Here is a 24,056-nt window from a genome sequence, read left to right on the forward strand (position 1 = left end):
AGGTTGACTCACCTCTCCTTGGTCCTACCCTCCCTCACAGGTCATTGTGCTGAACCATCCGGGCCAGATAGCCAACGGCTACACTCCCGTCCTGGATTGCCACACGGCCCACATAGCCTGCAAGTTCTCCGAGATCAAGGAGAAGTGCGACCGCCGTACGGGCAAGACCACCGAGACGGAGCCGAAGGCCATCAAGTCCGGGGACGCGGCCATCATCGTGCTGGTGCCCAGCAAGCCGCTGTGCGTCGAGAGCTTCCAGGAGTTCCCCCCGCTGGGACGGTTCGCTGTGCGCGACATGCGGCAGACCGTGGCCGTGGGCGTCATCAAGTCGGTCAACTTTAAAGAGACGACCTCGGGCAAGGTGACAAAAGCCGCTGAGAAGGCACAGAAGAAGAAATAACTAGGGTGCCAGCAGAACTACATCACTCGAACCCAACAACAAGAACAACAACAGCAGACGGCTAGAGCAACAGCAACAACAACACCACACAACACACATGTCCAAATTATAATATCCACTCGACGATCAAAAGCAAACCCCAGCTCCGTGGCAACCAAGCCACCAAGTACTACCAAAACCAGCTGCAGGCCGGGGCAGATACAGATATTATATGAGATCGATCAGATACTACCCTATATGATAACCACACGTACGATTAGCGAGGAGAGGAGCAGGAGCAGCAGCTGGGTCGAGGACGCCCAGAAGGAGGAGGAGGCCTTCCAGCCCGCCGGGTCGGTTCTAGTGGCCTTCGCCCTGGTGGTCTACTGCAGCTGTCTGAACTTGTATCGCCACCGCAAGTCCTTCCGCAGGAAACCACCCACTCGCCACTCGGCGGAGTGGACAGGGTCCCCCGGACTCGGATCCCGAGCACTGCTGTAGCCTGCCCCTCGACATATACTCATCTACAACTAACCTTACATTTGATTAGCAGCCACCACACATCCGGTCGTGCATCATCCACCTGTTTCGAATGGATTTTAAACACTTTTTATACTTTTGATAAGTCAAGTCGGAGGCATTCGATTTAAAATCTATTATACAGCGTAATTTCCGAATTTAGTTTTAAACCACGCCTACGCCCCTGAGTCCCCAAAAATGAAGACTACATTCGCAATGAATTCAAAATTTCTCTTGAAACCAAAAGACAAATGCTTAAGAAGTATTACAAAAAACAAAAGAAATCAACACAAACATAATCATGCGGTTTTTGAAAACATTCTAAATGTTTAATCGAGCCTCATTTGCATTTGCATACTACACTTACATACGTTAGCCACAGGTCATTGCATTGCCCATAACCAGCAGATATACACGTTACTCTCACTCTCTGAATTTATACAAACCGAAAACAATTGTAGCCGACACCAGAACAGCTCTTGGATACAGAACATGTTGCTTGATACAAGATCTTTTAAATGATGAGCAAAATAAAGGAAGCTTAACCGTAAATACCACAGAATAATGGCTTTGAATATCATTTATTTGGAAATTTGTACCACTTTGGTTGAGACAAGTCTTTAATAAAAATAAAAAGTTCAAAATTCTGGGAAAACATTTTTAAAAAGAAATTCGAACTCCAACGGTTTCAAGTGGTTCCGGAGTCAGTGGTTCCACCGAAGAGGCGACAACCCTGGCTCTGACTCACTGTAAGAAATACAACAAAGCAAAGCACCTCTAGCTTTACAGAATCCCAGCCGGCTGTTCGAAAATCAGTCGATATAACTGTGACTCAGAGCCAGAACCACCCATCGAGCTCCACCAACTCCAGTCCACAGTCGAACGCAGCGGAGTCCATCCAGAAATGACAGACCCACGCCTCCGCCAGCTGGTGATCAAGTCCGGAGTGGTCAGGCGGCTGACCAGGGAGAAGTTCTGCTACGCCAAGGAGGTGCGGACCGAGCAGACCAGGCTGGAGAAGTTCAAGGGCGAGGGAGCCGACGACCATGTCCTGCGAAAGCAGGAGGAGGTCATCCAGGAGTGCGTCATGATGGTGCCCGACTCGAAGAGGAGGTAGGTGCTCAAAAACCCCTTGCTTCAGCGGTTACTACAGCGTGTTCTTCGCAGGCTGCAGAAGGAGCTCGAGATTCTGGAGAAGTACCTCGCCGATGAGCAGGACCTCAAGGAGACGGAGGAGTACTCCAAGGCCGCCGAGATCGTCCAGGCAGCCAAAGCTGAACTGGAAATCTAGGATCAGCCCATTCCCCACACTGCATTTACCCCTTTTATCAGCATTACTGCTTATTCCGTCATTCCATCCCAGGTCCATCATCATCAATTCCGAGCTGCAGAGCGGCCCGAAACCCTACGTATTAAGCAACTTAATACCCTTTTATATTGTTTTGAGCTGTAACAAAATAAATTATATTTTTTCTAATAGCGCAGTTGGCTGGTGCCTTGTTCTTAACAAATGCTTTTAAATTGTGTTCCTAGCAATTGATGACCACGCTGGGCGGCTTTTCTTATAAACAAACAATTTAAATAAACTATAAACTACCCCACAGAGGCCAATCGATAACGGCGACCGATCGTTTTTCGATATATTTGAAATGGATAATAAACAAAATATTAAATTGAGCGAAATTAAAGCCAGTATTCAGCATGTCCTAGCGAATTTGGAGCAGCTGGAGCAACTGAGCTGTGAGGCTGGCCAAGATTTTGACGGGCAGCAGGCGGAGGAACTGCAGCGGAGAACGAGCACCCTGCTGGATGAACTTGAAAAAGTGCCGGCCGAAAGAGTAGCCGACATACAAAAACAAAGAAAACGCCGGCGACGCTTAGATAAAGAGAAGAAGAAACGATTCAAAAAGAAAGCCATCAAATGCGAGATTCGAGAGAAGAAGTATACCATAGAGCCCCCACGCATTCCCCAGGAAAAGCAGGCGGAGCACATATCCCTGCGCAAACGACGCGATGCCGCCTCCATTTTGGAAACCCTTGATCTGCTCGAGAAGCTGTGCGAATCTCGGGGAGGAGACAAGGCCGCCCTGAACCACAAACTCACCCAAATGCGCCGAGTGTGGCGGAGGGTCCAAGAGGAGAACAAAGACGACCAGGTCAAGGAGTCCAAGAAGGCTGCCTCCATTGAATCCCAATGGGAGGCGGTCCTCTTTGGCAAGCCCTCACCTTTGATTAGGGGGAGCAAGGGAAAATTCCTGGAGATTCGGTAGAACCACTAACGCACTATGTCTCAGGACACTTTTCTTAATCAAGTCTCTTTTCCTCCAGCTCCACTTGGGATTCTTACATAAGCTTTGCTTGCAGGGGCTCCTATATACCCCGAGGATGGGTGCTACCGCCACTGAAACCCTCCGCTCAGTGGGCAGCCTACAGAACCGACAATCAGTAACTGCTTTACTTATACATTCATTATATAAGCCTCCACAAATACATTAACTACAACACACAGCTTGTCTACTAATTATTGTGGAATTTTATTTCTTCAGAAGAATCTCTCTGCATTCAGCTTAGATGAGGGCAAGCAACCGAGACAGGCGCCTATTCGTAGATCCAGTCCTTGGCGGCCGGGGTCCAGGTGACCAGCTCCTTCTCGTTGAACCAGAGGGCGATCTCCTTCTCGGCGGACTCGACGGCGTCGGAGCCGTGGATGATGTTGCGTCCGACCTGGATGCAGAAGTCACCGCGGATGGTGCCGGGCAGGGAGTCGGCGGGGTTGGTGGCGCCGAGCATCTGGCGACCGGTCTTGACCACATTCAGACCCTCCCACACCATGGGCACCACGGGGCCGGAGTTCATGTAGTTGACGAGTCCGGGGAAGAAGGGGCGGGCGGACAGGTCGGCGTAGTGCTTCTCCAGCAGCTCCTTGGAGGCCTGCGGCGGTCACAGAAGGGGTTCGTTATCAGTTAATTGCAGTTCTGACCTCTAAAACACATGTCATGCGCTGATGACGCCTGCACCCAGCCTTTGAGGTTAGGTCCGCCGATAACCCCGCGTGGGGCCACCCGAGCATATTGATTTCCCCCTAATTTAATTATCCCTTACCCAGGTGAACTTCAGGGCGACCAGCTTGAAGCCCTTCTGCTCGAAGCGCTCGATGATCTTGCCGACGAGTCCACGCTGGACGCCGTCAGGCTTGACCATGATGAAAGTCCTCTCCTTGTTAGCCGCCATTGTCGCCGAGATTACGGAAAAGAATGCCAAAATCGTGCCGAGCATCAGTAGCTTCATGTGTTCGCCGGTGCAGAAAAATCTTGAATACAACGAGCCGGGCAGGTGAATTTAAGGGGTATCGCCAAGTGGTCACACTAGGGCGCCGCTTTTGTGAGTTTTTCACGGATTTAGGGGATTTTTCGGGTGGGTAAGACTTGCGGATACTGGGCGAAGAAATCCCCCTTTAATTGCCGGCTAACTTTCCATTGGAAAATTAAGATTTGTTTGAAACTGACCAAGGTTTTTGGAACTTTTATCGTACATAGTATATCCTACTCAGAGCGTTGCCACGTCGCTTTATAGTTTGAACTTACAGATTTTCTAGGATCGCACTTCCCGGCTATTGGAAGACTTCCAGATTGTAACCATTTGAAAAATTAAACAAAGGTAGCCATTAAAACACAGCCGACACATACCATTTACTGAGTTTGATTCAAGAGCAGCAGTTACTCTTTGAATCTAAAAATCCGTTAAAGATCATTAGTAGACGGTTCTCCAGCACAAGCCCTAGGTTTTTCCCTCGTAACCTGCAGTAGCTGATTCATCCCGCTGGCTGGCTAGCGAAACCTCTCCCAAGTCAGGTTTCGATTGCTTTTTGTATCTCGACAAGATTAGGTCCGTGTAATCACAGTGCGTGATAAAACAATACATGTTTACAAATAATATATACAGTGGGTAGATGCACATGGGCGGCGTGAATCACTTGGTCCCGTCCAGTTTGGTCAGGCCATCGGCGTACTGGAACTCCGGGCTGTTCTCGTACTCGCACATGTCCAAGGCGATGACACAGCTTTCCTTGACCACGCGCTTGTCGTCCTCGGCATAGCGGTTCAGGATCTGAATGCAGTCCTCCGTGGCGATGGCGCCCAGGGCCTCGGCGCACTCATGGCGCACCATCTCGTTTTCGAGGCGGTCCTCCAGGTTCTCCTGCAGGAAGGGGATGCTGCAGGGCTCCTGCAGTTGCCCCAGGACGAAGGCCACCTCGTGCCGGAAGAGGGCGGATGAGTCCTTCAGTCCCTCGGCGATGGCCAGCACGCTCTCCTCGGTGCGCAGATTGCGCAGGCTGAACATGGCCCTGTAGCGATCGAACAGGCTCTGCTGGGCATCCAGATAGATGCTCTTCAGCTCGGCGACGCTCTTCTCGCCCGCCGTTGGGGGCGAGGGGTCCACGCTGGCGTAGGGGTTGTTGTCGTCCACCTTCTGGCCGCTCTGCAGCCAGCGGACGCGGTCCAGGGCAATGGCGCAGGTCTCGGCCACCTCCACCACCGGGTCCCGCTTGTACTCCTCCAGAATGGGCAGCACGTCGGGGTGGCCGATGGCACCCATGGCCTCCGCCGCCTCGTGGCGCACCATCGGCTCCTGGGCGGTGTCGCGCAGCACCTTGGTGAGGATGTCCAGGGCCTTGGCGTCCTGCATCTGGCCCAAACAGTAGGCCAGTTCGTGCTTCAGCAGCGCTGAATCGTCGTCGAAGGCTTTGCTGATCGCCTCGATGGCCGTTCCGCCGCCGATGTTCTTCAGCGTGAACAGGGCCCGGAACCGCTCCTTCAGCGGGCGATCCTTGTTGTTCAGGACGCCGCCGATGGCCTCGATCTGCTGCTGGGAGACCATTTTGACGAGGTGTGGATTTATAAATAAAAACAACAGAAGAGCCGCGTGTAGCTTTGCAGTGTGACCGTCCACAAAAGGGCAATAACACCACACGGTAATAAGCCATAGATATTCGATAAGTACTCTCATCGATTGCTTGCTATCGCCGCCAGAAGTTTTGCAGCCCTGGCGAGAAGCAGTTTAGTTACGTTTACTCCGTGCAAGCGCGTTACAAAAAACGCAGTAAGAGGCGAAAAAGCGAGTGTTTGGTTGGAAAAACTGGCGCAAATACTGTCTGAGATCTCCGCGCAGCGTCAGTGAACGAAAAGAGGCTCCCAGTCGTGGCAAGAGCTCGAGAAACGGCATTTCCAAAAGTTGCGCGTTCACGGTGTGCGAGGAAGCGTGGCGTGTGTGTCGATCTGAGTTGCCCAACCTGTAGTTGTGTGCGCGCCCGTGAGTGAAGGTGGAGTAGCTCGCCAGCGTTCGAAGTTGGAGCCAAAGATATAGGAATTGCGAAATACCTGGAAATACCGCCCAGCTACTGAACAATGTCGGAGGCAAATGTGGCCCAGAAGCCGGAGGCGGTGGAGATAGAGGAGGACGAGAAGAAGACTCCCGTAAGTAGCCGCAGTCGCAGCCGCACAGACACATCCGCACTTAGCGACAATTAACATAGCGCGGCGATAACGCACACAAACGGGGGCTTCGCTTTGCCCAAAGAATTATCTGCGGTACTTTTCCAAAATAAGCGTGTGTGTATACGGGCACACGGATATTGTGCATTTTCACAATTTCCCTCTGTGCGTCCGATTTCTATTTACGTTTCTTTTTTCAACCTCTACCCTCGTGTGCGCGCGCTTTTCGCCTTTCCTTCCCACTTTCCAACTCCCCCCTCCCCGCGGCACATGTGTGCGTGTGTGTATACGCAGCTACTCGCCGAAGAGGAAGAAGAAGCGGGAGAGATGAGATGACGACGAGAGCGGCAGGCAGGCAATCGCCGTTTCTCTTTTGAGCTCACGTTTGCCGCTGCCGCCGCGTCTCGTTTGTTTTTATTTTTGCTGGTTCCCTTTTCGACTTTTTGTTGTTTGCTGTACTTTGTCACACACAGCGGCTCGAACACTTGCATCCGCTCGCGGCCTGCGCCTGTGTTTGTTTCTGTTCCAGTGCGTTCGCATGTATGCAATACGCTGCGCTCTAGATTCGGTTCCACTGTTTAGCGGCCAGCGGCGACTATACTAATAGTTGCAGCTTCAGGCGTCGACTCTCCGATCGACAGCAATTGACAGGGGGCTCACTTGGGGCTGCGATGTGAATTCAGCTGTAAACAAGAACTGGCGGGGGCGCCTAATAGTACAGTGCGCGCTTTAGAAAAGAAACTCTGAAACTTACATATTTTGCCATCCTATTTCTCCTACTTTTATAATTTTGAAACAATATTTTATTTACTAACATAATTACGCTTACCTTTGACTCGTGTCGTTTAATTTTCTGGAACATTCATTCATGCAAATCCAATATCACAAAAAAAAAAAATAGAAAACACTAGAAAAAAAACAAACGGAATTAGACCAGCTTTTTACACACACACACACAGACACACACACACAAACAATCATAAGAAATTTGTCTTCCACTTGCTTCTTCCAAGGAGCAACACATTGTGATATCCACCGCAAATAAACTTTTGAGGGCAAAATATGGAGCCGAATTAATTAAACAAACAACGAACACTTGCTTATTCACCTGTACTATATTTTAAACATTTTCTGAACCCGTAATTAGCCGATTTTAAGCTATTTCCAATTTGGAATCTGCATGCGTGGGTCGCTTGCGCTCGCGAAACTGAAACTGGGAGAGGACATGCAAATTTGGCGGGAAATCAGTGAGAGAGCTTTTGAGCTAGGATAACGGTAAACAAGAGCACTCAACAATCCAATCCTTCCAAGGGAAAAAGGAAAGAGAGAGAAGAGAGGCGATCTTTTGGATTGCTCATACTCCGTATCTTTTAAATACTTAAACACACGAATATTAATATCGAGAACAACCGAAACTAACTACTTATTTGATTGTATTATCTGAAAATTATATTAACATGTGTACTCATTGATCTCGCCTCCATTACAGAAACGCACTCCCAAACGCCGTTCGTTCATTGAGCGGGCGCAGCAGGAAAGCGAGGAGCTGGTGCGCACGATGGGCGGCAGCCTGGAACTGGCGGGAGGGCGGAGAACACGGTCCAGCACTCGGGGGACGCCGACCCGGGCCGCCGAGACGGTGACGCCTCCGCCAAGCAAAAAGGCGCGCACATCCCCCGCCTCGGCCACCAAGGCCAGCGCAGGAAAGGGACGCGGAGCACGCAAGCTGGACGTGGGCGGTGATGAGCCCGAGCAAGAGCCGGAAAAGGTGCAGACACCGGCCAAGGGAAAGGTAAACAAACTGCCAGGCCATTACTCGATTGAAAACTAACGAAGAAACTCTTTTTCAGGCTGCTGCCAAGAAAGAGAAGAAGGAGACCAAGAAGGAGGAGAAGGCGGCTGAAGTAGAAGATGCCGAGAAGGCGGCGGTGGATGCGAAGGAAGAAGTCATTGAGCCAAAGGAGAAAGACGCCAAGGCAGTCGAGACCGAGGACCAGCCAGACGCTGCGGTGGAGGTGCCTGCAGTGGCGGACGAGAAGCAGAACCATGTCGACGAAGTCAAACCAAGCACAGAAGAGCCAGAGAAGCCAACCGAGGAGGCGCCAAAAGTCGAGGAGGTGCCAAAAGTCGAGGAGTCACCCAAGCCGAGCGAAGAGACCTCCGAGAACGGAGCCGCCACAGAAACTCCCGCTGCCCCCGAAGAGCCTGCTTCCGCCATGGATGTTGACGAAAATGAGTCGGTCGTCGAGAGCACACCATCAGCAGAAAAAGAACCTGGACAAGTTGAAGAGAAAAAGGCGGAAGAGAAATCTGTAGAACCTGCAGCAGTCGTTGTGGAGGAGCCAAAGGCGCAAGCTGAACCGGCCAAGGAATCCACTCCAGAGCCCATGGAAGTTGATGCCAGTTCGAAGAGCAGTTCGGACACTGCTCAAGTAAAAACACCTGCCACCGAGGAGGCTGCCGCTGCTCCAGAACCGGAAGCTGCCACAGAGGCAACAGAATCCAGCAATGATGCCGAGGAAGTGGCCACAGAAGTGAAGGAAACGGTTCCAGAAGTGCCCGCTGCCGAGCCCAAGGAGGCTGAAAGCACCGCCGAGTCCACAGAAGAGCCCAAAAAAGCCGACAGCAGCGAAGAGAGCGAGCAGATCGTGAGTTCTGCGGAGCCCAAGGAGGCGGAGAGCACTACAGATGAGAGTGCCGCGCCCGTTGCCGCCGAGGTCACCACCACCCCCGCCACCAATGATGTCAGCAAGCCCGTGGAAGTCGATGCCACATTAGCGAAGGCGGCAGAGAGTCCTGCCAAGGAGCCACAGGTGATAAGCGAGGTCAAGAAGACCGATATCAATGTTAATGGTGAGTTGATTAAGTTATTGTTTATAAGCAACAGTAAGCAAGTCTTCACTTTTGCAGGTGAGCCTAAGATCGTCAACAGTTCCGCCGAAGTGGGCGAGAATGCAGCGCCAAAGGTCTGTAACTAGACCGATCCCACCGCCGATGGACAATCAAGAACTACATTGCGTTGCGAATTTGTACAAAATGCATCTTCAGCTCGCCCGCCGAGTTGGTCAAGATGTCGCCAACTACATGCAAACATTTAAGAGTTTCCCAAACACATGCTACGATTTTCTTTTTTTAACTGACCATTTGATTTCGTACTCAGAAATACCTTCACTTTGATGATAGTTCGTGTCTTCCAGTATTTGGTTGACGCGAGGGACGCCATAGGCTGCAATCGATGCTGGACTTCCTATGTTGCACTGTGTGCGTCGGCTAGACAGACAAGTAAAACAAGTAGGCAGTAGTTCCAGTACCCCTAACCCTCCCACCCACTTCCCCAGAATACACAGACAGATGGTTAAATGCATCTTAATATAATATGTATGTGGATAATTAATCAAATTGGAATCAAACAAATTATACATTGACGGAAATGTATGTAAAATAGATGTTTTTAATTTGTAAGGCATAATATCCTTAATTATAAAACCAATTGGACAACACTCAAAATTTAAGTAACAAACGCAGGAAGATTTTAACCGTTGTAACGCAAACCGAATGCTTTGCGGCTTTAAGATACGTCTATGCATAACTTTTGCCTTTTTGATGATTTCTATTCGCACTTCAAGCCCGTTTTGTTTGAAGCATTTAGTCTACGTTTTTTAGGGATCCGATTTGCAGTCGGTGACCGCGGATGAGCTCATTGGAAACTGTTGTGCTAGGTAACGATCCCCTCCAGGCGATCACTCCTAACTGAATTCGTAAATACATGCTAGAGTAAAAGTAACTTTTTCAATGAAAAAAGAGACAAATTCTAATAATATTAATGATATATAATATATAAACAAAGCAAAAGCGTAAAATAGTTTTGGAAGCCGTTGCAACTGAAATGATCAGTCAGACCGTTTTTGTATGTAGCTTATCTTCTGTATAAGGCATTCTTCATTTGAATATTCTTTTGTAAATAAATCTTAAAAAATACAAGAGAAACTAAACTTGTTTGACGGCCTCTTGAGCAGTCTTTAAAGGCAGATTGCTGAGAAATCATTGAAAATATGAATCAATTTTTTATTATTTTTCAACGAATGTTCGCGGTTTACTTATATACATTTCGCGACACTGCTTTAATCGGGGTGATTCGATGTTTTTAAAAGAAAAGTACATTTTGATTTTATAATTTTAGCAATAATTTTTTATTTTAATCGGAAACTTGGTTTCCTAGTCGGTACCTTATTGTTACTTGCTAATTCTAATGCAAATGTACAGATGCAATGATGCGATATTAGGCCTCTGATGCGATTCCGCTTTCTTTCTCCTTGATTTGCTCGTCGGACAGTGGCGTCTTCAGAGGCAGCTCCTCCAGCTCCAAGACCGGCCCTGGCTGGTTCAACAAGTTCCGAACGAAGGGCGAGTATAGCTTGGGGTTCTGCTTCTCGTCCTTGTCCAGGGGCCAAACATAGCTCATGGGAATGGCCCATGCGAAGACCAGGATGGCACCCAACACCTTGTACCAGTAGAAAGACATGTCGTAGATCGAGAAGTCGCGATCGCTGTCGAAGGCGGTGGTCACCTGCTTGGGGGCTTCCAGAGAGGGAATCGGAGTGGTGGCGAACTCGGTTTTGTTGCTTCTGTTGAAGATGATTCCATTAAAAAAGTTTTAAATATATTTACTTAGCATGCTCTTTACTTACATGGCATTGAAGATGACCTGGAAGTTCTCAGCGTTGCACTTGTCCAGACCATTGGGCAGGGTGTCGTACCTGATCAGGCCAGCCTTGAAGTTCATCTGGCCGTTGATAATGATCCACAGCATGGCCAGGACACTGAAGGCGATGCCACTAACGGCCACCTTGGCATTGCAGCGGGGCACGAACATGCCCAGGCAGAACACTCCCACGACAGCGCCCATGTTAATGCCGGTGATCGTCCACATCGTCTGGATGATGGAGTTGAAGTTCTGCACGACGAAGCCGCCCAGGATGCAGTAGGCTCCCATGACCACGATGACCAGCTTCATGGTCGCGTTGGCCTTGGCCTCAGTGTGATGGATCCTCGGCTTGATGTAGTCGAAGTAAACCACACCCGCGAAGGAGTTCAGACTGGCGGAAAGAGAACTCAGCGAGGCACTGAACACGCAGGAGATGAAGACGCCGGGCATGCCCATCAGATGACCCATAATGTCCTGAATGAAGAACGGCATCAGCTTGTCTGGTTTGCTGACCAGCTAGGGAGGAAGGATATTCAATAAGGGTTCTTTCTAAGTCGAAAAACAAGTATCTCACCCCAGCCTGAATGGGGTCGCATCCGTAGTAGTAGGCGAACATGATGATTCCGGCGAAGCAGGTGAAGGACATGATGAGCACGAAGCCAAAGCCAGCCATAACGAGGCACTTCTTGGCGTGGCCATAAGAGGGCATGGACACAATCCTCTGCACGCAGCTCTGGTCTAGGCCAAGCTTACCCGTCCACATCAGCAGACCGCTGGCCATTCCACTGAAGAAGGTGATCCGCAGGCGGGGATCTATACCGAAACTAAAATACAACAAGTTAATCCATGAATAAACCACATAAGTTATTTATTCCGGAAAAACTTACTTGAAGTCAAAGCGACCACCCTCGGAAGCATTCTCCAGAACTTTAGACAAACCACCTGTATTCGAGGTTCCCAAAATGGCCACCAGAATAACCGAGACCAACATAACGCCTCCCTGCACCACATCTGTCCAGACCACAGCCTTAATCCCGCCGAGCATCGTGTAGAAGACGCAGATGGACGAGACCACCGTGTTGATCAGGTGGATGTTGTAGCCGGTGACTGCAAATGAAAATGAATTTTAATTCAACCACTGTCGCGCCTGCGATTAAAATCTATTTCCATTATACCTTGGGAGAAGGCTAGCGAGGGCACAAACATGTAGACGGGAAGCATCAGGAACTGGTTGAGGATGAACGTCATGGTCACCAGTTGGCGGGTGCGCTTGCTGAAACGCATCTCCAGGTACTGTAAGATAGGATCAAACAAGAATTTTATTACAAGAAAGTCTCATAACCAGAAGCTATATATTACGATTGCTTAACCCTTATTGACATAACCTTAAAGAATTTTGGTTCATCATCTTAATCATTTATGAAACAATTTGTAGGAACAAAATTTCGTTGGTTACAAAGAGCATCCTATACATTTATGCACTTGAAGGACCTTATTTAATATATTTTTAAATCTTGTTTTACTGGGAATCTTTTTATAAGTTAATTTTAGGAAAATTGTTATCTGTTAATCAGTTTACTTGAAAAAGCTGACTCATTAGGAATATTTTCACCCACCTCGTAGCAGTTGGAGACGTTGTTATCGTAGAAGACGGGCACAATGATGTATACAAGAACAGGAACCGCCAGGACCATGGCCCAGACCATAAATATCATGTTGAACCCAAAGGAGTAGGTCTCCGCCGGAACGGACATCATGGCCACTCCGGAAAGCTGACTGAAAGGATAGAAAGACTGGTTAAAACCTAGCTAAAAATTGATCTGAAGGCCAACTAACAAACGATTTCCGTGAAAAAAGGGGCTCGAACCTGATTTAATTAATTTCACCAGGTTCGCGGAAAAATTGCAATTCATCTAAGCCCAGTTTATGGGGGGCATTAACTGGCATGCGCACTTGGGTAAGATAGATGGATAGACATACGAGAATAGAATAGACGGATTAAGAGGAAGGAGGCACGGTACGACGATACTATCTTTATGGACCCGTGATGTGTCTGGTGTATCTTTACTGGCGTTACGTCGTGACGACATGGAAATTTATGGAAAAAAGCGTGCGGAACACTCACCTCGAGACAAGGGAGATGGCCACGGGCAGGGTGGGCATCTTCTTGCCGCCCTGGAGGTACTCCTCGGTGGTGTTCTTGGCCTTCGAGAAGAACCCGAAGTAGACTCCGATTCCGGCCGATGCACTCAGCATCAGGGAGAACACAATGTAGTCCGTGAGGCTGAAGCGGAGATCCTCCATGGCAGCCGAGGTGGCAGAGGCCACTGTGCTGGCCAGGTCGCTAGCAGTGCTAGTCATCCTCCAGGTGTCTTATATCGTTGGGATCGCGAAACCAGGAAAGCCGAACCGGAAGAACCTTACGAGCTTAAGGTCTGGATGCTGCCAGCGCACTTGTGGTGTCGGATCGTGGACAACCTTCTTAAGTAGCATCCCCAGTTAGCTGGCCTCCCTTATCTCGTCACGATATCTGTCTATGTGCGTCGTAATCGGAGCCCATCGTAAATCAGGGGCTCTTATCTGGCTTACAGAGCACAGGCCGAGTTAACCAGTCGTATCCGGAATCCCAGAGATCGTGTATCCCCCAAAAAATGCCAATTAATCGGCCCATGGAGGTCGACACTCGCATTCTTTTGCAACTGCGGACCGTAAGGACCTTATAATATATGGCAGCCGGAATCCCCTTATCACCGGTAGAACCCGTAACCCTGCTCGCCGTTACCCTGACTTTGATAATGGAGGAGTCTGCATGTGAACATGCAGCTGGTAAATAATAAGAAAATTGAAGTAGGCAACCTTCAGTCGCCCTCTGGGCTGTTGAACCTAGTAGTAGAAGATGAAACTTCATTTTACAAATGATTTCGTAAGATTCTACCGCTATATGTAGTGGCACACGAGGGTGCCCTTCGTCACTACGCGTACTGCCGTCTAGTGATTCAAAACTTGTTATCATTGTTATTTAAACTGACTGGCATGTTCATCTTCTTTCTTGTGCAAATATCTTAAACTTCTTATAGTAAGCTCCCACATTTCTTTATTTTAATAAACATCTGTCGCAGTGGGAATTACTGGTAGAATTGGTTTTAAGAGTATTCTCTTCTTGATTCAGTATTTGCCGTTGACGCAATTCCTTGAATGCATCTAAGAAAAACCATGTGTTACGTTAACTTTGTTTTATTAAGGTTACTAATCGTCTTGCCCATATTTCAGTCTTTAAATAACTAAAATACCTAACATTGATTAGTGTTCGACACCAGTTTCCTTTTCGCCGGGGTCTACTCGGACGTGGGGGATCTCACCGTTTTTGGCTCCCCGCAGCGGCTCCTCCTCGAGTTCCTGATCCGGTTCCGGCAAAGTGAGGAACTTCCTCACGAAGGGCGAGTACAACTTGGGGTTCTGCTTTTCGTTCTCATCGGGTCGCCAGATGTAGCTCATGGGCACTGCCCAGAGGAAGATCAGGGCGGTACCCAGCACCTTGTACCAGTAGAACGAGATGTCGTAGAGGGAGAAGTCTCGGTCGCTGTGGAAGGCAGTGGTCACAGGATCGCCAGAAGGAGGCTTCGCCGTGACGGGAGTGAAGTCAGTCTGGTTTCTGAAAAGGAGGAATTGAACCAACACAATTTTTTATCGATTGCAAGGTGAGGGTGAACTACTGATGGTTTTTCACTCACATCACATCCGCAATCATGTGCAGGCCCCTGGCCTCACACTGATCCAGCGAATTGGGCAGCACGTCGTACTTGATCAGTCCGGACCTGAAGTTCATCTGGCCGTTGGCGATGACCCAGACCATAGCCACCACACTGAAGACAATGCTGGTAACGGCCGTTTTGGCGTTGCAGCGGGGCACAAACATTCCCAGGAGGAAGACGCCCACCACGGCGCCCGTGTTGATGCCCGTGATGGTGACCACCGTTTGCAGGATTGAGTTGAAGTTCTGCACCATGAAGCCGCCCAGAATGCAGTAGGCGCCCATCACCACCACGATCAGCTTCATGGACCAGTTGGCGCGGGCCTCCGTGTGCCGGATGCGGGGTTTTATGTAGTCGAAGTAAACCACTCCGGCCAGCGAGTTCAGCGTGGCCGAGAGCGAGCTGAGGGCGGCACTGAACACGCAGGAGATGAACACGCCAGGCATTCCCGCCAGGTGACCCATGATGTCCTGCACGAAGAACGGCATCATTTTGTCCGGCTTGCTGACCAGCTGGGAAAGAAAAACACAGTACATTAGACATTTCCATTGGGTGGGAGTGTTTTAGGGACCAACTTACTCCAGCCAGCATTGGATCGCACCCGTAGTAGCGGGCAAACATAATGATGCCCGAAACAGTGTTGAAGAAGCTTATGATCAGGAAGCCCAGTCCAGCAATGATCAGGGATCTGGATGGGAGGATTTAGGGATTCAAATTTGTCCTGCGTTTTCAACATTTATATAAGACATTACTTTTTAGCATGGGAGTAGGATGGCAGGGAGACGATGCGCTGCACACAGCTCTGGTTCAAGCCGATGTGACCTGTCCACATGAAGATTCCACCCATGGTGGCGCTCCAGAAGGACATGCGGATACGAGGGTCCAGACCAAAGCTAGGAAGTTAACGGGTTAGGTGCTCCTCCAAAATCAGATTGAAATGACTCACTCAAAGTTGAAACGCCCGCCTTCAGAGGCGTGTTCCATAACTGTGGACACGCCTCCGGATCGAACTGTGCCCAAAACGCCCACGGCGACCACTGACAGGAGCATAATGCCACCCTGAACCACGTCGGTCCACACCACCGCCTTGATTCCCCCCAGCATCGTGTAGAAAATGCAAATCGAGGAGACCATCACGTTGATCAAGTGGATGTTCAGGCCGGTAACTGAAGGGTAAGAGGTTAGTGCTTGGACGGTAATCGAGGGACAGTGACTGCTTACCCTGGGCAAAAGCCAGAGAGGGAATGAACATATAGACGGGTAGCATCAGGAACGAGTTCATCACAAAGGTGGCGGTCACCAGCTGCCGGGTGCGCCTATTGAATCTCATCTCCAGATACTAAGATCAAAGGGAAGGGTATAAGATTTCGATACATCGCAGATGGATATTGGAAGCTCACCTCATAGCAGTTGGAGACATTATTTTCGTAAAAGACAGGCACTATTATGTAGATTAAAATGGGTATCACGACAATCATGGCGAGGACAACGAATATGTAGTTAAATCCATAGGTATAACTTTCTGCGGGAATGGACATAATGGCGATGCCGGACAGCTGGCTGCAAAGGATGGTTAAGAAAACATATTCCTCGTTAGGATCCTTTCTCTGGACACAAAATACCCTTCTAGTACACAGTACAATGGGATTTATGATTACTGCCCAAACAGATTCCCCCAGTTCCGTGTGGGTTTGCACTCGTTCGCACAATCGTTATGGCATAGGATTTAAGAAATTCGCAGTAGTTCTTGGAAGACAGAGCGCACTTATAACACTTGGGGAAATTGACGCAATCCGCTTTTACGGGTGCCAATAAAGAAAGATAAATCGTGACGGAATCGGGAGGAATCCGGCTGGGTCCGCCGGACACCGCCATACTCTCACCTGGCCACCAGAGATATGGCTATGGGCAGGGTCTGCATCTTCTTCCCGCCGCGCAGGTACTCTTCTGTGGTGTTCTTGCTCTTTGAGAAGAAGCCAAAGTACACTCCGATCCCTGCCGAGGCACTCAGCATGATGACAAAGACGACGTAGTCCGTGACCCCGAAGCGCAGATCCTGCGAAGCGCCCGAAACGGCACTGGCCACAGTGGCGGAGGTGGTGGTGGTGGTGGAGGACATCCTGTCCGTAGTTATCCTGACTCTCGAGCTCTAACGGGGCTGTCCGGTCTAACCGGTTCACATATCACGGATGCTGGTGGCAAACTTGCGGGCCCTGGCCTGGATTGTACTTAAATATAGCTCCCGCCCGGGGCGCCCCTTATCTGAACTTGACGTTGCCCCGTAAATCATCCGGGAGCTTAGTGCTCCACTTATCTGTCCGGCATGCCGCTCTTATATTGTACTTTTGCGCCTGGACCCAGGGGCCATCTTCACTTTCCCAGATGGCGGGGGAGGTGGAAATATACGACTGCTAGAGTTGGAGAAGAACTTGAACCTGGTACTCGGGTAGCATCGCTTTCCTGTACAGTGTGTGCCTTGCCGTGTGAACTGTTTGTGTATTATGTTTACTGAAATAAGGCAAGGAACGGGAACCAGCCTCAAAAGCCGGTACCTCAAGCACCCTTTAATATTGAAGAAATTTACGTTGTTACCTTTACAAAGTTCTATTCACTACTGTTTCGCTTTTGCATGGTATCCGAGTACACGAAACCTCCGAGAGAGATCTTCATTACAGACAAGGGTATCATAAGTTACACTTAGGGGTACGGTGTTAGGATTATATATATCTACAAATATGTATTACAAAAACATCAATATGTTTATTGTTAAATAAACAGTAAGTTTATTTATAATTATTATCTGTTTTTCATAGTGTAAGTATACAAATTCCTTTTATTTGGGTAAAACTTTGTAAGCTAATCATTTACTAGCGCCTTTTGTGTTTGTTAAAGGCTTATGAGCTATAACTAGTCTGGGTCTGTGAACCCTCTAAAATTCCCATTCAGATGTAATGCGTTCACTCTCTTCAGAAGTAAGCCGAAAATTAAAATTTTATTATGCCATAAAAGGTGGCTTTTGCTAAGCCTGCGGCTACTCCCCTTATCCAAGTGGACTTATAGACTTAAAGTATTTTATTTAAGGGGAAGCCTTAGATAAAATTGAAAAGCTTGAATCATTCACGCTGACTTGTCCCCAGTTACAGGTCAACCCTATCCCTGATATTTTCTGTGACTTATGTTGTGGGCGAATGTTATGATCATGCACAGAAGCCAAAACATCCATCACATGGTGTTTTCCAAGAACAGATCTGTTTACTTTTCTCACTTCTGCTGAAACTTTCCATTTTCAGTGTTTGCCTGTCCATAATTTAATTTTTTTTGACGGTGGCAAATAATCGGGCAGGTTTGCAGGGGGCGTGGTACCTGTTGTATGAGCACCACCCTTTGCCGGAGTGTGTGCAGCTTAACACCGTTGGCCCACCGATTACGGCCCAAATATTTGCGAGTGTCAGCGATAAGAAATACGACGTTAACTAGGCTGATCTTTCGCATCGGGCAGGGGATTCTGTAGATTCGCAAGACCGAGCGACGAAGATTGAGTTCAGCTGGGGCTATATTTAGATCCTGTCACTTTGTCGCTTGTTATACCAAGACTAATGAAGTAGTAGCCTTTCACTCAGATAATAAGTTTATTGAGCTCCAATAGCTAGATAAAACCGCCCATAATAATACAGGGAGCTTTTCTAGAAAACAATACATATTAAGTTAACTTTAATGGAACATTTAAGAACTCGATATAGTAAACATAATATAACATTTTGGAAACGTGTAAAATTTTAAATTCAGACAGAGATTGTTAAAATTAGCTAATCTTATAGTATCTTAGATTAAAGGTCCACCTCCATACCTTCACACCGTTTGGCACGTCTCCAACTTAAGCTGATGGGGTTCCGCCGCTGGAGTCGGTTTGAAGATAGCGAAGTGGCGCACCACCGGCGACAGTAGCTTGGGGTCCAGTTTGAAGTCGGACCTGGGCTTTAGGATGTAACTCAGGGGAAGAGCTACCAGCCACGTGATGACGAAGCCCGCGACCATGTACCAGTTGAAGGAGAGGTCCAGGATGCTGAATCCCTCCTCTCCCACAGGGTCTTTGGAACCATGGAAAAGGGTAGCACCTGTGCCAATGGTTGCGTTCGAAGGCGGAGCTGGGCAAGAAGCGGAGCTCATGGGCAGGGGATCGTAGTGGTTGCGACCCCAGCTGAGAATCACAATGGTGGCCATGCACACAATGCTGGCCAGCACTCCAGTTACAGCGGCCTGAAAGGATCAACGCGTTAGGACATGAAGGTGATGGAGACACTCCACAAACTCACCCTGCCGTGGGACTTGGGTACCAGCATTCCCAGCAGGAAGGCGCCGCACGTGGATCCAAAGCTTATGCCCCCAATCGAGTAGATCACCTGCAGAATGGAGTTGAAGTTCTGCACCACCAGTCCGCCAAAGACGCAGTAGACTCCGGTAAAGAGGACGAACAACTTCATAATCACGTTGGCCCGGTGCTCCGTGTGTTTAATATATGGTTTGATATAGTCGAAGTAGACGACTCCTCCCAGGGAATTGATGCCGGCGGAGAGGGTGCTGAGGGCAGCACTGAACACGCATGAAATGAAGACACCTGGCATGCCCCGCAAGTGGCCCACTGTGTCCTGCACGAAGTAGGGAACGATCTTGTCCAGCTTGGACACCTGGCCGGCTTGGATGGGATCGCAGTCCTGGAAGCGGGAGTAGATGACAATGCCCGTGAAGCTGTTGAATAACATGATCAGGATAAAGCCAAAGCCAAAGATCACCAGGGATCTCCTGGCGTGCCCCAGTGATGGCAGCGCCACAATCCGCTGGACGCAGCTCTGGTTCAGACCCACGTACCCCGACCACGTGAGCGTCGCCGAGGTGAAAACGTTCCAGATGGTGGAGCGAGTGGATAGATCGAAGTTGTAATTGATGTCCAGTCGTCCTCCCTCGCCGGCAATGCGAAGGACTTCGGAGAGGCCACCCACTCGATAGGCACCCAAAACGCCCACCAGAACCACCGACATCACCATGATGGCTGCCTGGATGACATCGGTCCAGACCACAGCCTTGATACCTCCCTGAAAAGAGCCAGAGAGAAAAGGTTAGTCAACATCTCTTTATCTTTATATAAATCTTTTTCATACTCACAAACATGGTGTAGAAAATGCAGATGCTGCTGACCACGACATTGATGACGTGCACATTATACCCAGTTACTAAGGAAAACAAGCATAACAGAATAATTCCAACCGGACATGAATCACTTACCTTGGGCAAAAGCCAGTGAGGGCAGGAAAATTATGATGGGCAGCATGAAGAACGTCGATATTATGAATATGAAGGTCTGCATCACGCGCATCTCCCGGCAAAAACGCAGCTCCAAGTACTGGGATGGGAACACAGAGGGTGAAACTACAATGTTCCCTTTAAAACCCATATTCATAGTTCACCTCGTAGCAGTTTGTGATGTGGTTGTTGTAGAAAACGGGGATAACAACGTAGTTCAGCAGCGGCACCACAAGCACCATGGAAACCACGGTGAACATCCAGTTGATTCCGTAGGCATACATTTCCGCCGGAATGCTCATGATGGAGATGGCCGACAGTTGGCTGGCCACCAGGGATATCGCAATGGGAACCATCCTTAACCGCTTGCCGCCCATCAGGTACTCCTCCGTGGTGTCCGCGCCCTTGGCAAAGAACCCGAAGTAAACTCCGATTGCGGCGGAGATGCCCAGCATCGAAGTGAATACGACGTAATCCGTGGTGCTGAGGAAGAGCTGGGAGTGGGGGGCCAAGGTGCCGGCGGTTGGCCCGGTGGCCACGGTGGCGTTCAAAAGGGAAGACATTGTGGAAGAAGCCGCTCGACGCCTGACTGTCCTTCAATCACTGAACCACTTTTCGGCTCCGCCAGCTGAGAACCGCGATTAAGCGCATCACAGCGCCCGGTTCCTCTTTTTATAAGGTTCTTGGCCTGCCCCCAGATTATCTCCTTTACATATAGTCTATCGACGGCGCTCTGGCGACGACCTTATCTAGATGGTGGTATTTTCCTCTAGGATTTCAACATCCACTGTGGATTTCCCGTCTGATAAGAGCTCCAGAATTGGCTGGGATTACAATGTCCGGTGAAGCTGTGTTCACTGATTTCGCCATTATAATCCTGCTGAGAACCCGCCAGTCATCGTGGGAGTATTGCTTTTCAGAGGCAGCAGGTTGTATGCCGATTCTTATCAAGAGTTTTATTAAAGAGCATTCACCCAGATGTATGTTCAAACGGATTTTCAAAGATATGATGGTGTTTTAATAGTTGGTTAATCCTACTATGAGCATTTTCTTGTCTAAAGTTGCGCACAGATGGTATAGCAAGGTAATTTAAATAGTATTAAAGGAGGTTAGTGTGGAAGTACTAAAATTCAAGAAAATATATCACAGTTTTTGGAGCAGCTTATTAACACACGTGAGGTTGCAGGTTATATAACATACTAAATAAATAATTCGATTACAGCTGGCGCCTTTTGCGGCGTGGGAGTGACTCATCTGGAAGAGTGCAGCTTTTCACTGAGAAAAGAAAGCGGGGAGAGAAACTCCGTTACATTTTGATTCACACGTGATCCCTCTCTACAAACATATGGTTCCTAAATTCTGAAAAGGTTGGTTAATACCTGTTGTGTCTTTAGGGCACAAGTAAAATGGAATAAGGTATTCTCCAGCACCTGTAGACTTCTCTGCGGTGGCTCGATGCTGTAATCGGCGGATGCACGTCTTCCACTTCATGGTGGCCCATCTGTCTGTGCATCGTTTTGGGTGCACCTCCATATGTGTGGACGGCCACCTCGTCACGCACTTAATTGGGCAATCCTAATGACGCCGAATGTTGGTTAAGTGGCTGCAGCTTCAGCTTCCACTTCATTTATAGCTCTGAGCCACAGCTCCAACTTCAGTTGCGGTAATAGTTGATGTCCATCGACTCATCCTCCCCTCGGCCCCAATCCCCGCCAGCTGCTGCACCTGGCACTGCATCTGTCGCAATGTTCGCGTAATGAGCGACCCCTCCGGCTCCATCTGCCATCCGCATCCCCATCTTCATCTACATCTTCCATTTCGAGCACGACAGCAATTGAAGTTGAGAGTACTCCATGCACAGCGAGAAACTGGTAAGAGTTTCTCTTTGTTTTGGACTGCTCAGTGATCCATAAGATGAAATAGAAAATGTTTTAAAAACTCAAAAACAGTCACTACAACTATTTTCTAAATACGTAATATCTCAAATTATTTAACCCATTTAGGATTGTAGATCTCTCACCCACGAAAAAATGTTATCCTTGCAATCGACGGTTTTCTCAAGGATCCCTTTGAGCTAAAAACACAGGGTTTACAATATATTTGGTTTTTAAGAGGTTAAATGTGTTTTGAAAATCCATCCTAGATGGTTTTCCCAGTGTACTGGGGATTGGGCAGGGGTTACAGCCACCTCATCATCGAGTTGAAAAGTGAAAGGATTTTTGAAGATGTTTGGCTTGGTATTTAATAAACTCACATGAGGCCAGTGACAACTGGCTTTTTGGAGAGCTCGGGCTCGTTCAATTGGAATTGGTCTATGCGAGTGGATTGTCATTACGAGATCATCGAGTGTGTCGGAGGCAAAGTGTGGGAAATGGGGTCAGCTGCCTTAATGATGTATTGCGAGAGGGCACTAGTCTCAGATACTCCCCATCAATACAGAAATAAAAACAATGCGGTAGTTTAACGGTGACAAAATTTACTATTTTTTTTATTGTTTTCATATTTTTTTGTTGTTTCTTTGTTTGTTTCATATAAAATAAAAACACTTACGAGCTAATAATGCGTTATAACACTGTCTGGGGTGTTTTCCATCTTGGTGTTGTGGGTGTTGTTATGAGGCTTCGTCTTCGGATTTTCTTGTATTCGAGTAGTGTGAGAGAACTATTTACAAGGGTTACAAAAAAGTTCAAGACGAAGGCCCGAACTCGAGATTCGCTGAGGGTACGAGCCGAAATTCGAGAGGAGTTGGGGGTTCTCGGGAAACGGAGTGTGTTTGGGGAACTGAGAGGTACAGTCGCTGAGTTTTGGAAGGGGCTTGAGGGGGAACGATCACCAGTTCTCTCGGGATCAGAGCGGATCGGTAGTTCCTTTTCTGGGTCCGGGATGCCCAAAGTGATGAAGTGTTGGTGTCGTCTTTGTCGGTTTCGTGTCCGTCGGTATTCATTTTTGGCAGAGAGATTGTGTCTTTCGGAAGTGAGACCTTGCGGGATCTAGAAGGGCGCTCCGTAGCTGCCGCTGGGCCTCGAGGGGGCTCCATAGGATCCGGACGGGGCGCTGGGGTAGCCACCTCCACCGCCGCCTCCCTGCTGGGTGCTCTGCTGGGCGAACTGGGCCACCTGGATGGCCTGGCGGACGCCCTCGAGGTCGATGCCCACCACGCGGCCACCGCCTCCGATGCCGGGGGCTCCGTAGCTGGTGGAAGGAGGACCGTAGCTGCTGGACGGGCCGCTAGGATAGCCACCGCCGCCGCCTCCACCACCTCCGCCGCCGCCCTGCTTGCTCTCCTCGTTCAGCAGGATCTGTCGCACCTGCTCCAGGAGCTGGGGATCCACGTTCTGGCCCTCGGACGTCTGGAAGCCCCCGCTCACCGCCTGGTAGCCACCGCCGCCACCACCGCCGCCGCCTCCGAATCCACCGCCGAAGCCACCTCCGAATCCGCCGCCACCGCCGCCGCCTCCGCCGCGGGGATAGTTGTATCCGGACGGTGGCTCAGCCGCAGCCAGAGCGGCCAGAGCGAACACTAAGAACTGCAAAGGAACACGCGGTTAATGGTAGTCCACAGTGGCAGCTGAAGATCAGCGGAGTAGGTCCTAGTCTCCCAATAGAAGCTTGCTTTTGTAGCAGGAGGAGATTTTTGAACTAATAGAGAATTGATCTTCTTTTTCGGTTGGTCCCAAGGTGCTATTTAAATCCGTTTACAGTCCGATATCCGTAAAGGTCCCGAGGAGTTCAACCTCCAAGATCGAGTGCCACTTACCACTGAGAAGGAGTTCATAGCGACGAGTGTTTGTTGGGGGGAAGAGTTGAGTAGAGTAGAGTGGAGTGAATTTGGTTGCTTCCGAGTGGGGAACCAGCGACTGAATGCATCTCCCTGGCCAGCAGAGCCACTCTTTATACCCGCCGGAGCCAGC

The 24,056-nt window shown here is 49.1% G+C and overlaps 10 protein-coding genes across 12 annotated transcripts in view; 4 read left to right on the plus strand and 6 right to left on the minus strand.

Moving 5' to 3' along the window:
• Positions 1-1,463, plus strand: part of LOC108023873 (elongation factor 1-alpha 2) — a 5,150-nt gene extending 3,687 nt beyond the window's left edge. Inside the window, exon 5 of the mRNA XM_017093553.3 lies at positions 41-1,463. Coding sequence (XP_016949042.1) covers positions 41-400 — 360 coding nt within the window. The 3' untranslated portion in view covers positions 401-1,463. The remainder of the gene's footprint in view (positions 1-40) is intronic.
• A 188-nt stretch (positions 1,464-1,651) lies between these two features.
• LOC108023856 (tubulin-specific chaperone A) lies at positions 1,652-2,382 on the plus strand. The gene is made up of 2 exons (XM_017093503.3): positions 1,652-2,011; positions 2,066-2,382. The coding sequence occupies exons 1-2, from the start codon at positions 1,803-1,805 to the stop codon at positions 2,187-2,189; spliced, it is 333 nt and encodes a 110-aa protein (XP_016948992.1). The 5' UTR covers positions 1,652-1,802; the 3' UTR covers positions 2,190-2,382.
• Positions 2,383-2,510: 128 nt separating this feature from the next.
• Positions 2,511-3,404, plus strand: LOC108023871 (programmed cell death protein 7). Its single transcript, XM_017093550.3, has 2 exons — positions 2,511-3,164; positions 3,227-3,404. Exons 1-2 carry the CDS (start codon positions 2,548-2,550, stop codon positions 3,345-3,347), a joined length of 738 nt encoding a protein of 245 aa, XP_016949039.1. The 5' UTR covers positions 2,511-2,547; the 3' UTR covers positions 3,348-3,404.
• Positions 3,405-3,408: 4 nt separating this feature from the next.
• LOC108023872 (nucleoside diphosphate kinase) lies at positions 3,409-4,189 on the minus strand. The gene is made up of 2 exons (XM_017093552.1): positions 4,001-4,189; positions 3,409-3,829 (listed from the first exon to the last, which is right to left on the minus strand). The coding sequence occupies exons 1-2, from the start codon at positions 4,184-4,186 to the stop codon at positions 3,497-3,499; spliced, it is 519 nt and encodes a 172-aa protein (XP_016949041.1). The 5' UTR covers positions 4,187-4,189; the 3' UTR covers positions 3,409-3,496.
• A 556-nt stretch (positions 4,190-4,745) lies between these two features.
• LOC108023870 (deoxyhypusine hydroxylase) lies at positions 4,746-5,863 on the minus strand. Its single transcript, XM_017093549.3, has one exon. It carries the CDS (start codon positions 5,774-5,776, stop codon positions 4,868-4,870), a length of 909 nt encoding a protein of 302 aa, XP_016949038.1. The 5' UTR covers positions 5,777-5,863; the 3' UTR covers positions 4,746-4,867.
• A 70-nt stretch (positions 5,864-5,933) lies between these two features.
• On the plus strand, positions 5,934-10,382 carry LOC108023869 (uncharacterized). The gene is made up of 4 exons (XM_017093548.3): positions 5,934-6,372; positions 7,880-8,182; positions 8,241-9,243; positions 9,301-10,382. Exons 1-4 carry the CDS (start codon positions 6,304-6,306, stop codon positions 9,366-9,368), a joined length of 1,443 nt encoding a protein of 480 aa, XP_016949037.1. The 5' UTR covers positions 5,934-6,303; the 3' UTR covers positions 9,369-10,382.
• Positions 10,383-10,516: 134 nt separating this feature from the next.
• Positions 10,517-13,559, minus strand: LOC108023868 (sodium-coupled monocarboxylate transporter 2). Its single transcript, XM_017093547.3, has 7 exons — positions 13,221-13,559; positions 12,712-12,871; positions 12,271-12,388; positions 11,983-12,202; positions 11,670-11,919; positions 11,079-11,611; positions 10,517-11,015 (listed from the first exon to the last, which is right to left on the minus strand). Exons 1-7 carry the CDS (start codon positions 13,454-13,456, stop codon positions 10,670-10,672), a joined length of 1,863 nt encoding a protein of 620 aa, XP_016949036.1. The 5' UTR covers positions 13,457-13,559; the 3' UTR covers positions 10,517-10,669.
• Positions 13,560-14,313: 754 nt separating this feature from the next.
• On the minus strand, positions 14,314-17,258 carry LOC108023892 (sodium-coupled monocarboxylate transporter 2). The gene is made up of 8 exons (XM_017093578.3): positions 16,731-17,258; positions 16,248-16,407; positions 16,069-16,186; positions 15,794-16,013; positions 15,600-15,740; positions 15,427-15,535; positions 14,827-15,359; positions 14,314-14,747 (listed from the first exon to the last, which is right to left on the minus strand). Exons 1-8 carry the CDS (start codon positions 16,964-16,966, stop codon positions 14,396-14,398), a joined length of 1,869 nt encoding a protein of 622 aa, XP_016949067.3. The 5' UTR covers positions 16,967-17,258; the 3' UTR covers positions 14,314-14,395.
• A 1,194-nt stretch (positions 17,259-18,452) lies between these two features.
• On the minus strand, positions 18,453-21,394 carry LOC108023850 (sodium-coupled monocarboxylate transporter 2). 3 transcript variants are annotated; one of them, XM_017093495.3, is made up of 6 exons: positions 20,310-21,394; positions 20,128-20,245; positions 20,008-20,075; positions 19,714-19,937; positions 19,161-19,593; positions 18,453-19,104 (listed from the first exon to the last, which is right to left on the minus strand). In XM_017093495.3, the coding sequence occupies exons 1-6, from the start codon at positions 20,706-20,708 to the stop codon at positions 18,697-18,699; spliced, it is 1,650 nt and encodes a 549-aa protein (XP_016948984.1). In that variant the 5' UTR covers positions 20,709-21,394; the 3' UTR covers positions 18,453-18,696. The 3 variants fall into 3 exon arrangements, with proteins under 3 accessions (XP_016948984.1, XP_016948983.1, XP_016948985.1); XM_017093494.3 differs by having other exon boundaries at positions 19,161-19,937; XM_017093496.3 differs by lacking the exon at positions 18,453-19,104 and having other exon boundaries at positions 19,182-19,559; positions 20,310-21,392.
• Positions 21,395-22,604: 1,210 nt separating this feature from the next.
• LOC108023849 (uncharacterized) lies at positions 22,605-23,996 on the minus strand. Its single transcript, XM_017093493.2, has 2 exons — positions 23,903-23,996; positions 22,605-23,672 (listed from the first exon to the last, which is right to left on the minus strand). The coding sequence occupies exons 1-2, from the start codon at positions 23,918-23,920 to the stop codon at positions 23,136-23,138; spliced, it is 555 nt and encodes a 184-aa protein (XP_016948982.1). The 5' UTR covers positions 23,921-23,996; the 3' UTR covers positions 22,605-23,135.
• Between the last annotated feature and the right edge of the window lie 60 nt (positions 23,997-24,056).

Source organism: Drosophila biarmipes, chromosome 3R, assembly GCF_025231255.1.
Source record: "Drosophila biarmipes strain raj3 chromosome 3R, RU_DBia_V1.1, whole genome shotgun sequence".
Lineage (NCBI taxonomy): Eukaryota > Metazoa > Arthropoda > Insecta > Diptera > Drosophilidae > Drosophila > Drosophila biarmipes.